We start from the raw sequence: 17,952 nt of genomic DNA, 5'->3' as shown, positions 1-17,952 counted from the left end.
CTTTATGGCTGCGAACCTTCTAGGGTACGTACCGATGTACACGGGCGTAACTTAAGGGCTGCAAGTACAAGTAAATTTACAAACAAAACCAAACAAAGTCCTTAACAGAGAGAGATGAAAGAATAAGAATTGAAAGTTAAGGCGTGAAAACCAAAAAGAGAGAGCCACAGCTTGAAGTAACGCCTAACGGCAGTTCCAACCGGAAACATGGCGAAGAGGGGAGGTTTAGTGGGTAGTCGTTCCTCGCAGAACGGATCTAACATGCCCCAGTCGAAAGGACGCTAGGCCAAGCACCTAAGAAGGATGTTTCTCCACAAAAAAAGAGGTGATATGGAGGTGACTCAGTTTCCTTTCAGAAAAAAACTAGATTTTTCTGGGCTGACGGAGGAAGCACGGCAAGAAGATGAAAACGAAGAACCTCAAGAAGAGCATCTTCTACATGCGGTGAAGACCGGATACAACATTCATTAAGCCATAACTCGATTGCCTGTGTGGCCCATTATTAAATTTGCACCCAAAAAGATTTCTTAATTAAAACGCAGCCATTCATTAATGTTTGATATTAATTTTGGGCGCGGTCTCCCTCCGCGAGTCAGAACAAATGCATAGCGACTTTTAATTACCCTGTAATTATAGGTACGCGTTCATTATGTTTTCATAGGGTTTGCTGTGTAACAATGCGGTATTGATGGTTGCGGTAATTTATCGCCTACTGGTTTAATGATTTCAAATAGGTGAGTCACAGTGGGTGAGTTCTGCAGAGGAAGGAGGACAAAATCTAAATCGGCGCGAGTAACTTGTTGTAATAAGTATCTACGATCACGGGCAGAAACTTCATTGTAACTGAGCCTTCTTCAGCACCGTTAAACATTGAAGCGTTTCACTTTCCTTTGTTGTTGTCTTGAGAGTTTCGGTAATTGGATTCGGACGTCAATGAGAAAGACGAATTTGTCAACAGTTGTTAATGATGTGAGATGAAGTGGTACGGAGATTAAATGCGATCCATAAGCTACGAATACCGAATATTTTTCGAGTGATCTGGAATATCCCCTTAATGTAGCATTTCCTTGTCTTAAAGCGTCGTGTGGGTGTGCTTTCCAATACGGTTCGGATTTTAACGATGATATACTGTTTCTGTCGCCCCCGTACGAAATGTAATTAAACAATTCTGATCTCTTGTGATGATAGTTACATGTAGAGGAAGAAAGGAACGATTTGCTGCGCGTTTTATGCGTCGTTTTGCAGAAACCGGACACTAATGAGAGGCACATTCCTCCGCGGAGCTGCGTCCGGAACTAGACAATTACCAGCAATCCCGGTAGGGAAGTCCCAGATGAGCAATGCAGATGTTGAAGATCTCTTTCTGTCATCCCCTCCTTGACCGTCTTCCCCATTCAACTTTAATCTTAAGACAGATTATCGATTCAAACGTCTTTCCAGACACATTCAATGGCTTATTCCTGCGTAGCTCTCAGCTGCTGTTGCACAAAGTGTCACTATAACTCTCTCTTCCATTTACAACGTTGTAAAGCGTAATGATATAATTGTCGGCATGAACGTTCCATAACGAGACACGAAAGGTCAGTCCATGTACATTTCCAGTAACTCGGCACCAGAATGCAGAAAATGTGCACAAATTTGTTCGCATACACGTTATTTTATGATGGAATTATCAGATTGCTTTATGCCACAAAGCCGTATAATTTAGCTTTAAAAAGACCGCTAACGGGGTGCCTTGCAGATGTCCGACTGATAAAAGCTGCAAAAGAGAATGCTTTCAACGCTTTTCGCGATAACAATAGGGAATTTCGGACCATTTTGTTGATAGCTACGCTAACGCTAAAATAGTCACATCTTGGACCCTCAAATATGAGCGAAACTGCTGATTTTACCGAGAAATGCAAAATGCTGGGGAAATGGAAGAGCTGATGTGGTTTTAGACGAAAAAGCGCTTCGTCGGTTGAAAAGTTGTTGATAGTAGTTCCCTAACTGAGCAAATGGCAAAATTATGCCAGGAACGGCACAAAAGCGTCAACATCCGAAAACAAAGGACTCTGTTTCTTTTCGTGTAACTAAAATAATGTGTGACCCCGACCCGTCTTGATGATTCAGGATTACAAAACAGACGGGGGATGTTCGAGAGCAATTTGTCCCGCTTGTAATCTGCTGCTTTCCGTTGCGTCTCCATTTATGAATTTGCAATGTGTTCCAGATTTTTAATTCTGCAGTTTTCGAGCAAATTCGTTTAACCCCGATGGCAAAATGCGACCTAATTTCGTACCCAATCTCCCATGATGACCCTCTCTGATGTGAATGGCCAGCTTCATTCACAACACATTCGTGAATTATCATTGCAGCTCATGATTTCTTATTCGTGTTTGCCTAGATCTTGATTGTTGTTCAAAAATTCGAGATTTTTCTATTTTGATATTTTCTTTGTTGTGATTTTCTCTTCCGTCTCCGTCAAACGCCAACGATTCATTTCAAGAAACATCAGAGTGAAGTCCAAATATGTCTTGTATTTTGGTGTTAAACTCAATTCGATGGGTCAATAAGCAAAACTCGACGGTGTCAGAACAATTTTCCTCGGCCTGTTATCGGCGAAATGAGAAGTTCAGCTTTGTCGACTTCAAACTTTTAACTTGCGTTGCAAAGTTTCGCGAATTCGCCGAAGAGTTGTCGAGGATCGATTGTCCAAGATTGTGTTCAGGCGGAAAGGAATTAATTTAATGCCAAAATGCGAAACAAAAAACAATTGTTACACTGGTTTCGATAGTATTTTTTCAATAGAATGGAGATGCGCCATTAGACCAAAATCAGTGACGTGCCTGGGGGAGCAGGGATATCTTAAAGTCTGCAAGTTTCTTTGCCGAATTTTGCCTCAAATCTGGTGAACTTACCACTTACTCTTTGCTCTATAACTTCTCCAAATAGGATAAGATCGTGTAAATAACCCTCCCAACTAACTGAGACAAATATCTAAATCGCATTCAGGATCTGCTAATTGAAGCAGATAAACGTCGAGCGATATTGTTAGAGCGAATTTCTCCTCGGGGGAAAAGTTGTTATTACCAGACACCGAGCAGGGAGTTGTGGAGAACAACCCTTATCAGTGACCACTCAGGAACGTGGCCTCAGGGGCCTCGTACGCGTATCCGATGTTTGGTTACGCCTTATTGGCTCATCCGAGGGGCAGTAGCGGATCACGATCTAGATAAAATTTACTGCAATTCATATTTCCTCACAATGTTAAGGAAAATATATCAAAGTTCTTGTAACTTTACTAAAAAGTTCATTATCAGGGAGATGAAGAAATTTACCAATATTATGCGTCGATTTCGCTGTTTCTGTGGACGTTATCTTGCAAACGGATTTACCACAACTTTAACTAAATAGAATCGGGCACGGTTTTGCGTAATTTTGTAACCACCGCAAGAAGGGGGAAATGTATGGTTTTAAGGTTTTTTATACCTCAATGTTACGCCATTGGCTTCAGATCTGGCTTTGTTTGGGAGCAGCAATATACCATCCTTTGATGAAAAAAGGGCGTTTGCAAGTAAAGAACGTTCCAGACTAGCTTTTACGGAACTTTATTATCTCTGCAAGAAGAGCTTGTGTTTTTTTTTCTATGGAGTTACTTAAAACTTGGTGAATAACCGATTTTGTTCTTGGGCAAAGTTTCGCAAAATTCCCTCGTGATTATAAATCTTCAATTTTATAGTTTTCTAGTGAATAATGCTCCGAAACGGTAGAGCGAGCTTTAAAGTTGTGTTTTAACGGTGTTTTATCTGGATTTATGCTCATTGAAGACGGTAAATTTTAGTACACCAATTAGAAAGAAAAATATGACATATTAAATGCCTGCTTTAGTCATGGCTAGTCTCGGTTAGTCAGCAATTGATGCTGGTAAATTGCATATTAAAATACTGCAAGAAAACTTCGAGACACCGGTGGGAATTTTCCGAAGATGTATATAGTTTACATGTTTTGGAATTATGTTTTTCTTCTAAATATTTCATCGAATCTTCACTTTAAAATGTCAAATTTTATCTGTTTAAACTCTTATTTCGTACCACCATTCACATCGACCTATGAGCCAATACTAACCGCTTCATAAGAGATGATTATCTAGCATTGAGTGTACAATAAATATATACACATCTTTTTCTAATACACGTTGATGAATAAAAACCGAACTTACAACATATGTGCCAATTGCATCCAGATCCTACGTTAAGACGGCTGCGTGATGCTGTGTAGGTGGCGCTGAATCTGACTTCATGACATCAGCACAATGGTGGCAAATGAGAGTCTTAACAGTAAATGCAGCAATTTAACTTTTATGCGGGAAGCCACAAATTCATTCTAACTACTGATTGAATCTTGAAAATTGATATCTACAATATCTCGCATTGAAATGCTCCTTTCACTAATAATGCAACAAGAGACCAAGGACCAGTACTAAATGCGTATGCAAATCTGGTGCAGCTTCGAAAGCGTCTCCGGTCAACAAATAACGATGTTGTTTATTCGGGCCTTGGCCGAGACAGGCGGTTAACTTGAAAGTGGAGGCTCCATAAAAGCCACCGAATTCCTTAAATTCTTGAAAACACCCAGTTTATCGTAAATTCGATCGGGTTAACTTGAAAGAATTGCCGTGTTTTGTGTTGCATTTTTAAACAGCTCCGTTAAAGAGCTGCAAATCGCCATTTAGAGGCACTTTCCAAAATGAAGAAAAATATTTATATATCAGAGCGGTCCTGTATCTCAAAAACTGAAGACCGATCACAATTTCTAACCCGTTGAAAGGTGCCTTCCTCGTTGAAAATTCTACAGGGAAATTCTCGTGTAGGATTGTCCTAGTCGAGTAGTTTTTGAGGTTTGCAGGAAACTTAACGGCATCTCGCCATAACAATGTCAGTTGAAATGAAATAACGCTTTGGTTTGTCCTCCCCACGGGGGGCGCACCCCATAGTAGTGGATCAAGCAAACATTCTCATTCCCAGAAACGCCAATATGACGAAAGTAAACGGTTACATCCTGGAGCTGCATAACACTAATTTACAAATTTAATCAAACAATCAATCTTTAAAACAAAATTGGAGTTTTTTAAACATTTTTGACGCACTACATTTCAAATCCTGATGGAAGATTCCCAAATCCACGAATTTCTCAGAAGAAAGTCAAACTGCGAATGGGAAGCAATATTTTATCGACCTTCCGTAAGTGTTCGCTGATATTTACATAAATAAATTGGGAAAACTTGTATATTATTACATGGTATATGCACCCATCCATCAATCCAACACTAACAAGCTCACTTTATTAATACTAAGTGCTGTTAATCCGAATTTAATAAATCAATACATATTCATAAGCATGAAAATGGGACGTAATCCTAATGCTTGGTTTTTATGAAGATTAATGGAATATTATTTTGAGATAATACGCAGTACTGAATTAACCTTAAAGGTCAGTCATGCTGGGGAATGTTTAATCACCAGCTCCCAAATCTGGCCTTTCGGGAGACAAGAGCATAAATAACCCATTTCTTCATTCTAATGCCGTAAGATAAATACGTCTTTCCCGTTCTCAAAGCTCGTGCCATCATTAGTTATTGTCGCAAATCGGTGGCATTTTCAACCAAAGTAAATAATGGTTTTTGGGTTTTATTTTTGCAAAATCTTCTTTTAGTTTGCAGCAGATGGCCGAGTTATTAAACAATTCCGTGTTGGCCGAAGTACTACTATTTATGGTGCGATATTTACTAAACCGTCAAGGTATCAAAACACCAACAATATGTTATCCACAGTATGTTACAGTTGAGATTAATGTTGTTAAGAAATGCACTTGCAATGTGACCTACATACTCGACAGTCAGGCCTTTGGATTTAAGCATTTCAAATTTGTTTTAATGCACGAAATGGAGCACGTTTCATAGGTGATTTACGGGTTTGGAGAACTAATAGAATTTGTCAAAATCACAACCACTTAAAGCGGTTTGTCGTCGAGTTGAAATAATAATAAGTGCGGAAGTTGGATTTGTTACATAACTCGAGAACGGTGGTCAAATTCATGCAATGACCCTGCTTAAAAACAAACGTTGCGTAAGAGTAGCTCTCAAGACTGTTCCAAATGAGGCCCGTCAAAACGATACTAATCCACATATTTCATTTGTCAGATAGCCGTATTCTTCGTGTTGCATTATACCGGACAGGTTCGGACTGTACACCACACACGAGGAGCTGGCATGTTTTGGCATGAAAGAGTGGAAGAAAATGGCAAACCAAGAGGAGGTAGATCAGGGCAATTGTTCATCTTAATTGTTTTGCGAAAACTATGTTGTTCAGAAATCGCTCTACGTCGTCTTTCTGGTTGCGAAACCGCTTGTGTAGAAGTTCGAATAAAAATACTACTTTTTCGATTTCATAACTTTATGGGTAGTTTCATGGTCTCATGACTTTAGGCTAACAGACGACACTCCTTCTGACGATCTTAACGATTCTAACAGGTCGTGAAAATTTAATCACAATTCTCCAGTGGTCGCAAAATCTGGGAGAACTGCCTGTAACAAGTTTATTACCTGAAACAAGCACTTGGCGGGAAGTAATAAATTCGACCTAAACATGTTCGCCGATTCGAATCTGAAAAGTATCTTTGCTTTGCCACTTTTACGGTCCAATAACTGTTAGAACCGGCAGAAATAATGAGCCCGATAAAGAGTTTCGAATCGTTTATATGTGCCTTTTTCCGGAGCAAACTTGTTTACTCGCATTTCCTTCTTCATATCGAACATGTCGAATTCAACAGTCACCTTTGGCGGCCTTTGAACCTGACATGATCTACACATCGGAAAATCTGTAACAAGTGAATTTAAATTGAAATCGAATCTAACTGAATATTGATATTACTGCAGCTAAAAGGAATTTGGCCCCCGGTTCACTAGAATTTCAAGCACCGATTCATCATGCCCGTTTCATTCCTGGCATGCCACATAATACATAACCTCCGTCGGATACATCTAGTTTGATTATTAATACGAACTTCGATAAAAATCTCCAGAGGCTAATCAGATTGGAATCTCATAAATCATTAGTCTTAATGCTCCCCTTTGTGGGCAGTTGATAATGGAAGATGAGCACAAGATTGGATGCGAATTTTTGTGCATTCCAAGCCACCTCCAAGTCGTAAAGTCTCGGAAATTACCTCGTTAATTGGAAAATTACCATTAAAAGAACTCTTCGAAGCTCCAGGGGTAGGTTAAGGAAATATATTTTGTTCCTAATAGATTGCAGAGATTACCAAGTCTGGGAAATAAATTAGAAAGCAAAGAGGATACTGAACTCTCTCAAACCAGGGATGAGACAAAGAAAATGGGAGTTAAATCAATACGTTTTTTTAATTAAATCATTTATCATTAGCTTATGGAGATAAATGAGCTGTAAATTGGCTTTTGTATGGAAATCGCCCCAAGAGCAGCGACATGATGTTTATCTATAATAAGAACTTAACAGTACTTTCTCTGTCTTCTTTTTCTGTGTTTCGCCATTAGACTCATTAAGATGTGATCGACCATTCTTCGAGTGTCGACGCGCCCTCCCGACAAACCGTTTCAATAACCAGACCAGTCGACATAAACATTTAAGTTAAAAACTTAATTTAAAAGTTAAACAAGTGATGCTTAGAAAAGCTCAACCGTTAATTTAAAGAAAACTATTTCCTCGTGCTGCATTTCTCGCCATATTTATTAACTTTCTGGTCGCTATTTCAAGGCTTTAATTACTTCTTGTAACTTAATCTGATAAAACGTTAAACGGTGCAATGAAATGCTGTTGCTGGAATTTTATTACTTTTATGGCATAATTTGGAGGCGGCTTTCGCTGTCTCTGTAAATCTCATTGGCTAAGGTTTGTGTAACTTACCCACGGTTAAATTGCAATCTTGAGTTTCACTACAAACTCTCGTGCAATTTCGGTTTCAACCTGTAGCAGCCATTGTTTGGAACTACGGATGTGTTTAAATATACAGGGTATTGCGAAAAGTTTCTTCCAAACTTGTGGAGGTTATAGGGAGCATAGCGATTAACGAATTTGGCGTAGAAACCTCCAGTCAAGAGGGAGCTGTTTCGGCTCCGGAGTCATTTTTGTTCAAAAAACTTCCATATTCAACTTAAGTGAAAAAAAAAACACTTTGTTGTCTCCAGATACAAGTTTGTCAATTGCATTCTTAAGCTCGATGTTCTTGAATATTTTAATTTTATCATAATCGTAGCAAATTAAGTGCTTCACATTTGTTTGCTCCAATTTACGTTACGCAGCGATCAGGTGGCCAGTGCGAGATCCCGATTTAATCCCGTTGGATTGTCTTCCTGTCCAGTTATGTAGGTCAAGTCGTTGGCGTATGAAACTTCTATAGCCACCCAAGAGGAACTGCTGGGAAGACTGATGGCAGCCTTCCGTTTCGTGCAGTCAGATCTTACAATAGGTGAGCGATTCAATTATTCAAAAAACAAATTTATGTAAGCGGGAGGTCTTCATTTTGAACCTTTATTATATATTTTTTGTGTTATCTTTAATAAAAATGAACTAAACATTGCACTTTGGAACAATTATGGCTAAGGAGCCGCAACGGCTCATCTTTTGACTGGGAGTTTCTATGCGTCTTTTTAGAACACTCTGTACATTGTTTCCGAAGGTTCGACAAATGGCCGCTTTAATTGTTAAAATACTCGTTTTCTACCGTTGCGCAAGTGCTATCAAATCACATTCAGCGCCACTTACTCCCGCACGATATAGCCCTCTTTTTTTATTATGTGAACTCCGTCGAAGACAGAAACTGTTTTACAGAACCTGCTGCGCAAATTGGCGGAGGATCTGGATTCAATTGACACGAACGTTAGCTCTTTTGTCTTCGTTCGGGAAGTTATCAGCAAATGATAGTTCCACACGGCAGTATTTAGCATTAGCTGGAGTCATCGGTCGGTGCGAATAATTGCGCAAATGAAAGTTTGAACGTATATAGATAGCGGTTTTTCTTGAGTTTTCATAACCCCATGTAATGATTTTGTTGATCGTTTTAGAATGCTCGCAAGATCTTCTTTCGAACTGCAGTTTGTTCAGGTTAGTGCCATTTTACAATCAGTTTTCTAACGTTTCCAAGATTTAATAAGCACGCATAATGTCAATAATGGCCGCCAAAGCGCTCCATCTCGTCCTCATTACATACCATTACTAGGAGGATTTTCGGTCTACTATCGATACATCACTGGGCCCCCTCGTTCAAGAAGTTTCGACCGATCAATCATCCTTACAGACCACATATAAAGACGTAGTATAATTTATTAATTAAGTTATCTTCCGTGTTAATGCCGAGAAGGGGGAGAAGTGCTGCGACGATGGGCAGGTACGGACTGTGAATTTCGTGGTTTATAGCCGGTAAGTACTTAAATGATAAAATAAAAACGCGACGAACGGAAGAGACTGCAAAAGCGGTTATCAAACCAAGATTTACGCAATTTTTCCTATGTCTCAACTAACAACTTACGGCTTCGCTTTTATAAATAAGCAAAGGCAAAAAGGCCCATACTAATGGTTTTATTAAATTAATCACATCTCGATCACTTGTTTTAATAAATTACCGCGAGCAGTTCCAGATAAGAAATCGCACTTCGCTTTCTTATAAGGTCAGAATAACGTAAAAAAGGTTTAAGTAAGATAATATATTAAACTGGAATCACTCAGTATGAGCATACCAGGAACGAGTCCATATTTTATCGTGCTGGGTGGTAAATGGCAAGTGAATACCTGTTTTAAGGAGCCGTTTTTTATCAGAATAATTATGAATATTTGTGTGTTTATGAAAGATATCCAGCTACGTGCAGTAAGTACACTTCGGGAACTTTCCCAAAACGCGGTGTTGCAGCTCCACTTTCCTCATGATAAATAACTTCACGTTTAAATTGAGTTGGACTGCGAAAGTTCGAAAACAATTTAAATAATTTCGCAATAATGGCGATTATAATTTATGCCTTTCCTAATTAATTTGAGATGCCAGCATCTGCCATCCCACTCGCCTGAGAAAACGGCCACGCTATTATCAAACGCTGTCACACAATAAATCAGAGGATTTATTTGTAATTTATACTAGTTTTGCACGTTTTATTGTCTGTTGTACTTAAGAATCTCAAAAAAAGCGATAATTTATTTACATTATCCGTAAATTCGAAAGGTTGGGCGTTCTTAACGTCTGTAACGGTTCATTTTCACAGTAAATATACCTTTTACCAAACGCGTCAGATGGAGGGAAACTGATATGATATGGATTGCAATTTAACACCATTAAGGATCCGTGTTGTTTCTGATCGCCTCCAGCCGTTAATTTCTTCAGGTTCATTTCTACAGCTGATGTAAATCTTAAAAGTTTCGCACAACAGGAAGAGAGCATCACACATACTTACGTTTACATGCTTTTCGATGAATGATGGCTTTGGTGGGGTCTCTGTAGAATCCCTCTTTGCAATAGTGACAGTGTCGTCCGGCAGTGTAGTGTCGACATTTAAGGCAAACTCCCCCTGAAGTTCTGGCCGAGAGCTTGTATAGTTCCATGTTGAATCTGCACCTTCTGGCGTGTTGATTGCATTCGCAAGCTGGAAAAGAACACGAGAAGTTGACAATAGATCAATGCAGTTCTAAGCCAAGGAACTAAAGGAATGATTTTGCCAGAAACAGGCGATGTTGGCATATCGCGTTTTTCGAAACATGTTGTCAACTCAAATACTACCTCTGTTCTAAATTAAATGAGCCATTTGAGTTTTTCTGTTGAAATAAGGACTTTCAAAGGTTTTTTCCATTCAGCTGCAAATCGCATATTTTTTTAGTAATTACTAACCAGCATACCTTTGAACGCACTCGTTTTCCGTTATAATTCTCTAAGTTGTGGATAGTGCTAAACGTCACTATTAGTCTAAATTCAAAAGTGCACCCGTTGCGCTTGCATTTTGTGTTTAATTTTAATTAGTGGTTCGCTTTTATTATTCCTAGTCATGATAAAAGTTAATATGATTGTGGCGATACACGTGCATTTTCCGCTAAAAAATCACGTAAATCTTCCATTGAAGAATGGCGTTATTACCGTGGTAATTCGAAAATTTAATATATCGAGAGCGTCACTGAAAAGAATTTGGGCAAGAGCAAAAGTACGTATCAAAAAGAGAGAAACAGTGAGAATTTCGTCTAAAAGAAGAGAAAATTGTGACAGAAAAAGGAACGATCTCAAGGAAAAAGTAGCGACGATAAGAAATGTCGAAATATACTGCAGAAATACTTTACGTACGTGAAACTGTCCAGTCGATATTCACCTAAATTACGCGTCCTGAAATCTATTTTCCATGATACGGCACTGGAACGAAGTAGTTGGGAAATTAGTGTTTCTCAGTTATTTCAAGTTAGTTCAATCAAAAATTCATCAAAAAACCATCACGTAACTCATTTCGAGGTATTGCTTATCGCGTCCAGAGTCTAATAATGAAAAGTATTGTTCATTACACGTCGGTAATGCATTTTCCGGACTCGTAATAAAATATACCCAGTATTCCCGTGTTTGAATGACTTCCCGAGTTCGGCTTCGCTTCACACGCGAGAATTGGTCACGCGTACATGGGAAAATGCCATTTTCCGGACTCCTAATGAAATATGCCATTCCTCCACTTAACGGGTAACCCCGAGTTAATTCGGTTTTCGGCATACGCCCTTTCTGTACTTGTCTGAGTTCCGAGTTAACTCGGACATTCGTTTAAACATTGTAAATTTTTCACCATGGCCGCACTTTTAAAATAAACACACCGAAAAAGCATAAGAATATTTTAATAAACAGATAAAAGTTCTTTTGCAATTAATTGGAAAATAACTTTATGCATAGAGTTTAAAATTTTATCGAATTATTCATAAGTTGTAAATTACTAACAACGCTCTTCTTTCAACTTAACGAAACGTTCTCAGCTACCAAAAAAAATGAAGCCTAATATAATACAAAGTACTGTGTCCACAGTTATTAATAACAGCCCTAATTCTGTCCTCCATAGTCAAAATGATATTGTTAATTTTCGCTGGTTGTATCCTTTCCCATTCTTATGACCGTAACTCTCAAAATCGAAAAACACCGTGATTGTTAGCAATATTTGGCGAAACTCTTCTTTGAAGCATGTCCCAGACATGCTCAATTGGACTCAGATCTGGCGATTGTGCTGGCCATGGCAGTGCGACGATCCTTCGTTAGTCAACGAATCTGCCACAATACCAGCGACATATCGACGAGTATTATCTTGCACAAGGCGAAAGTTTTGGTCTACAGAACTAATAAATGGTCGGACTACAGGGTCAAGAATGGTATCGATGTACTGTCGAGGTGTTAGGAATCGATTTGGAAAAATGAGGTCGACTCTGTTGTCAATCATTATTCCGGCCCATACCATTATTGTTCCACTTCTATATGAATAGACTTCATACACATGCCGTAAGCGATCAACATTTCCAGACATTACAGTGGTCTTCGACTATGAAGATTGTCTTCATGTAGACGATTTCTAACACCTTCTTGGCCTAGTTGCGCGGTGCGCTCGTTGTAAATCTGCAACCAATTTAGGTGTCGTAAGGTTGCTTTCTAGATGTTAAAACTAAAAATCGATCTTGACCTACAGTTGTAATGCATCCACGTCCTGGATGTGGTTTGGCCAAAATTCTAGTTTCCCTAATGCGCCGCCATAATCGACTGATAACACTCTGATAAACACTCATGAGCTCAGCTACTTCAATTTATCTCAAACCAGCTTAAAGAAAGTCTACAGCTCGATTCATCTCATCCAGAGTTAAATGTTGTCATTCCATGGAAAAACAAAATATTTTCAAAGCACCTGCTAAACCCCAGCTACTGTTGAAGGAATTAAATTGAATCAACCTGATAATTTAGCAGAGTACAAAGTTCTAACTGGTTCATATCCGCAAGAAAATTGTTTATTTACTTTTTGATTTTTTTGCAATCAATTGAAATATACAGGTTGTCTTATTTAATGCTGTGATTGAAGCGTACTTAAAAACGGTACATTGTATGAAAGAAAGTTTCATATAAAATTTGCCCGGCAAAGAGGGCAACATGTCATGAACATAATGACTTTTAGCCAAAACGTCATTTTAAGGCCTTTGTATGGGCAACTTTTTGGTTCAAATTGCAACCCCGTATTTTTTTACAGAGCCTTGTAGACCTTTGAAAAGTAAATGTCTTTTATTTGAACAATTTTTTTATTAGGAGTGTTGCTGCAGTTATCTTTGATTTTTGTCAAACTTTTGAGATAGTCGAAATCATTAAATTTTTTTTCCAAAAAAAGTTTTGCAATATTTTGGCCTCCTACATCGCCTGATCTGACCTCACCAGATTTTTTCCTCTGGATTTTTCTAAAGGATAAAGTTTGTGCAGAAGTACCAAATACGCATGCAGACCACATAAAAAGGACTATTAAAAATGCGCTTCAAGTGATAAATGGGGAGATGTTGCGCAGAGTAAAAAATTCTTTTCGAATAAGGGTTGAGACATGTTTGGAGTAAAAAGGACATTCTTTCGAATATCTGCTTCTATAATTCACATCAGGATATTAAACTAATTTTCCAAATTAAAAAAATTTTATTTTTTTTGGATTGTCCTGAGTTTTAAACAAAATATGCATAACAAAAATTTTTAAAAAATGCAACAATTTCGACTATCTCAAAAATTTAACAAAAACCAAGGATAATTCTGCAGCAAAAACATCTAATAAAAAAATTGTTGAAATAAAAGGTATTCATTGTTTAAAGGTCTACAAAATTATGTAAAAAAACGGTGTTGCCATTTAAACAAAAAAGCTGCCCTTGAAATGACCTTAAAGTGACGTTTTGAGTAAAAGTCATTATTTTTAAGACATATTCCCCTCTTTACCGGACAACTTTTTTAAAACTCTTTTTCATGCAACGTACCGTTTTTGAGTAATCTTCAACCATAGTTTTAAATGGGACACCCTGTATAAAGAATAAGGACTTGCACTAATATAGTACAGGGTAAACAATAATTCACATTATTTGTTATCAGTTTTATGATTTAAAAAAATATCCCTAGACTTTTCCTATGTATGTATGTCGTATGCTTTGTTGCTCCCCATTACGTTTGCGTCCTTACTGAAGTCAGTTTTTTAAAATTTTATAGCGTATTAGTGCGACATTTTCAGTGTGTTTCTTCTTATTTTGTAGTAACATTTATGTTATTTAATAATTATGTTTTCTACTGTTTTAATTTTTAAGACGTTTTTGAAATTTTTTGGAGAATTCCTATGTGGTGGGGCGATAGGCTTCCTCTATTTTATCTTGTTATGCAGAGTGCCCGTTTTACGATTCCCTCGTTGGGATCTCGGTTATCTTAAAAGATAAGAAGTGGGTCAAATCAGGGCAAAGGTTTTTTGGTTAAAATCATTTAATAGTATCCAATTGTATATCGATTTACATTTAAAAGTCCAAGAGATTTCGACAAGTGGTTTGAGGCCAATTCATTTAAATTCATGTGAAAATAAGTTTCAAAGAGACCCAGTATATTGGAAATTAATGAAGATTTTATAAATCGATGCATGTGTTATTGTAAAACTGGCCGAATCGATCGAGTTCTAAAAATATTCTGGCTTTCTTTCAATTTTGTTATTTTTTTATTAGTTAATTATCCATTAAACTAACTACCACATTATAATAAACTTTCCTATTTCAGTATTAAAATGCCAAGGGATCAATTAAGTAACGACCTTTTGTTATCATCGGTGCAGTGCAAGCGGAAAATTAAATAAACTGATCCAATAAATAACGAAACAAGCGTTCCACAGCTTAAGTTTGAATAATAAAAGAAATGTCGCCCCAACTTAATGGGAATCCGAAATAAATTAACCCTTACTGGATTAATCCAGGGGGTGTAGCAATACTTGTATCTCCCCCCCTATTTTGCCGCTGCTGGAATTACTATGAGACATGGGCGTAGAATGTTTTAGAAGAAAAAGCAAAAAATCGAATCTACAATTGAAGTTTAGTCCCTGTGGCGACTTTTTTATTGTCCCTAATCTCAACAGTTATTGAGAAATTGCCATTGAATACCGTAAAGCGCAATTAACTACTATGTAACAAAACGACCAGTTACTCACCTATTGCTTGGAGTGTTAGGATTTGTTACATTCTTTCTAAGGTTTGTAAAAAATGAAATTCCGACCTCTTTCGAACCTAAATTCATTTTGGAGACGATATAATTGCACTAGAGCTATAACAAATATTTCGGGACTCCAAAAAATTGCGCTTTTGGAGAACTCTAATCGCTGGGAATCTTCCGCAGACTTAAATCAGAGCTTAGAGCTGGCCAAAACCTTTCGATATTTTGAGACATCGAGACTACGCAGGCAAAACATCGCAAATCGTGTGTGAATGCAGAACCAGAGCGAAGTTTGTAAAATTCTTTTAGGTCGGAAATATCTCTCGAGACTCCTATAAATTCTTGTTAGTCTCGGGACCTAAAACACTTAGAACCTCGAGGAAACCGAATCTCGAACTGAAGTTCAAAAGCGCTTTCTTGAAGATAATCTTGCCTTTTCGAAAAGTCGGAACTCCAAGAATTTTCAATTACTTGAAGCCTCGTGAGGCTTTAAAAATCTATATTTCGGGTACTTATAACTCACAACTCGGTCTTATTCTGAAACTGTTTCGGAATTGGCGAAAGGTCTCGAACGCTGAAGGAATTAGGAGCCTCGAAACTTCCTAAAACTGAGAATCTGTAGGGGTTTTTCAAGTCTGACGACTGAGTACTCCACGTCACTGCCTCCTATAGACACCAAACACCACAGTATCATTTGAAGCATGACAAGTAAAACAGGGTCGACAAAATAGGGCTAATCAAAAGGCATCAGATTGTGCTTCGTCACAGTTCGTCATGTTATCTTGTTCCTATTTTTCTTCGTCCCCCCAGTTGGCAGCTTAAGTACAAGATATAATTCGTTACAGAGGACATTTGCCGAGTGAATCTCATTCAGTTGCAAGTTTTTCATTTAAGCACATTGCTGAGTGACGTACAATATACCGATCCCCCTCTGTTTGGTACTTATCTAAGCCCTGGTGATTGTAATATTGAGAGGATGGGCGTAAGCTCTTATACAAGGAACAACCAACACTGATCGTAAATAACGTTTTACAGCCGAGCTTTCAATGTACTCTTGAAGGCACTTTTTGAATATTTATAGACGAAGTCGTAAAAGTTGGTGGTTATTATGAAATTAGCGTCCAGCGACAAATTATTACGCAAAATGTTTGCTGATGAGTTGTTACGGGACACTGTTCAGTGGAATTCTAATTACCGGGGACTTTATGTGTAAAAGGGCATTTTTCCAGAAATCAATACTTCTAATTAAGGAGAGTTTTCCTTAACTGACGGACATGTCGTTAGAGACGCACATAAATATAATAACATACCGTAGATTACAAAAAAGATTAATGACGGAACTGAACAAATGGCCGCAAATACTCGAGGGATTTCTGCTAATGACGTCGCTTTTAGCATGGCGTTGCAGGATTAAAATAATTAAAAAACAGTGAATTCCCCTACGAAACGTGAAACCGAAGTGCGCATTGGTCACCGACAAAATGGGCTTTCCGAGACAAAACATTAGTTCGACATATTAACTATTAAGGAACCGAAAGTGTAATGTGGCATTGGGTTTCAGCTGAAAGCTTAAATTAAGCCGAGCTTTAAGATTCGCGGCATGTAGAGTTTAGAGAATACTCCTGGTCGCAGAGCGGAGACGAACAGTAGGTCAGACATCACATGATTTTGAGTCTGGGATAGAATTAGAGCATACGTGACATGAATTATCCGAAATTCACATACATGGTGGCCCACCGAAGTTTTCATTCTTATGATGTAGTCGACTTTAATTTCGAGAGAGCCACCTCCCTTTGGTATAACAATTTTCATAAGAGTAACCCCTAAACGGGAGTGACTTCCACTGTAAAAATCCAAGGAGTATCATGATATATTCTAAACATATCATAGTTTCACATCAAAATACTGATCATTAAAAATTAAACATTTATTTTTCATCACATTAGAATATGTAAAGTAAAGAACCAATTGGGACAAATGTATGAAATACTTTGCAGATTCCATTGGAAACATCTCAAAACATTAAATACATTAATACTTAGTAGCGTATCCCTGCGAATTTACAATAGCCCGACATCAACGTTGCATTGAGCCGACAAAATTTTTGCAAATAGAAATGGGAATTTTCAACCATTCTTCGTGCAGAACTTTCCACAATCCATCTTGATTGGGCACATTCTTGTCTCTAAATTTTCGTTTTAGATATTCCCGGAAAATGTCAATCGGATTTAAATCCGAAGATTGAGGCGGCCACTCTAAGGCCATAATTTGATGTTCTGTCAACCAACTTTGAACAAGACGAGACGCATGTTTTGGGTCGTCGTCGTGCTGAAAACGCCATATTGAAGACATTTCCTTCTCTGCAAACGGTAACATATGTTGCTCGAGAGTGTCTTTATACACGTAGAAACCGATCTATAATCACGTCACTTTTGACCAATGGACCAATTTGGCCGGAGTGTGAAAAATATCCCCACACCATTATACTACAACCGACATATTTCACTGTTGGTGTTTGATACTTAGAATCAAACCTAGCTCCTACAGGCCATGGAACATAAATTTTCTTATTTGAATCAGAAAGTTTCATTTTAATTTCATTAATGAACGGAACAGTACCTGACTTTGAAGGAGACGCAAAGAAATGTTGCTGAGAAACTTTTATTCTTTCCTTCTTATTCTTTTTAGAAAAGAATGGTTTCTTCGCTGCCATCCTTTCTTCCAATTCCATTTCGCACAACGGACATCGTA

At 38.0% G+C, this 17,952-nt stretch overlaps 1 protein-coding gene and 1 long non-coding RNA gene across 2 annotated transcripts in view; one reads left to right on the top strand and one right to left on the bottom strand.

The window, feature by feature from the left end:
- The window catches only part of NetA (Netrin-A), a 106,834-nt gene that overhangs the window by 18,822 nt on the left and 70,060 nt on the right, over window positions 1-17,952 (bottom strand). The window contains exon 2 of the mRNA XM_066292796.1: window positions 10,457-10,645. Within this exon, the coding sequence (XP_066148893.1) occupies window positions 10,457-10,645 (189 nt within the window). The remainder of the gene's footprint in view (window positions 1-10,456; window positions 10,646-17,952) is intronic.
- Window positions 8,977-17,952, top strand: part of LOC136344915 (uncharacterized) — a 70,872-nt gene continuing 61,896 nt past the window's right edge. Inside the window, exon 1 of the long non-coding RNA XR_010733050.1 lies at window positions 8,977-9,434. This is a non-coding gene — a long non-coding RNA (uncharacterized lncRNA). The remainder of the gene's footprint in view (window positions 9,435-17,952) is intronic.

The sequence above is a fragment of the Euwallacea fornicatus genome, chromosome 18 (assembly GCF_040115645.1).
Source record: "Euwallacea fornicatus isolate EFF26 chromosome 18, ASM4011564v1, whole genome shotgun sequence".
NCBI classification, from domain to species: domain Eukaryota; kingdom Metazoa; phylum Arthropoda; class Insecta; order Coleoptera; family Curculionidae; genus Euwallacea; species Euwallacea fornicatus.
This window is presented reverse-complemented; position numbering and strand designations above follow the sequence as displayed.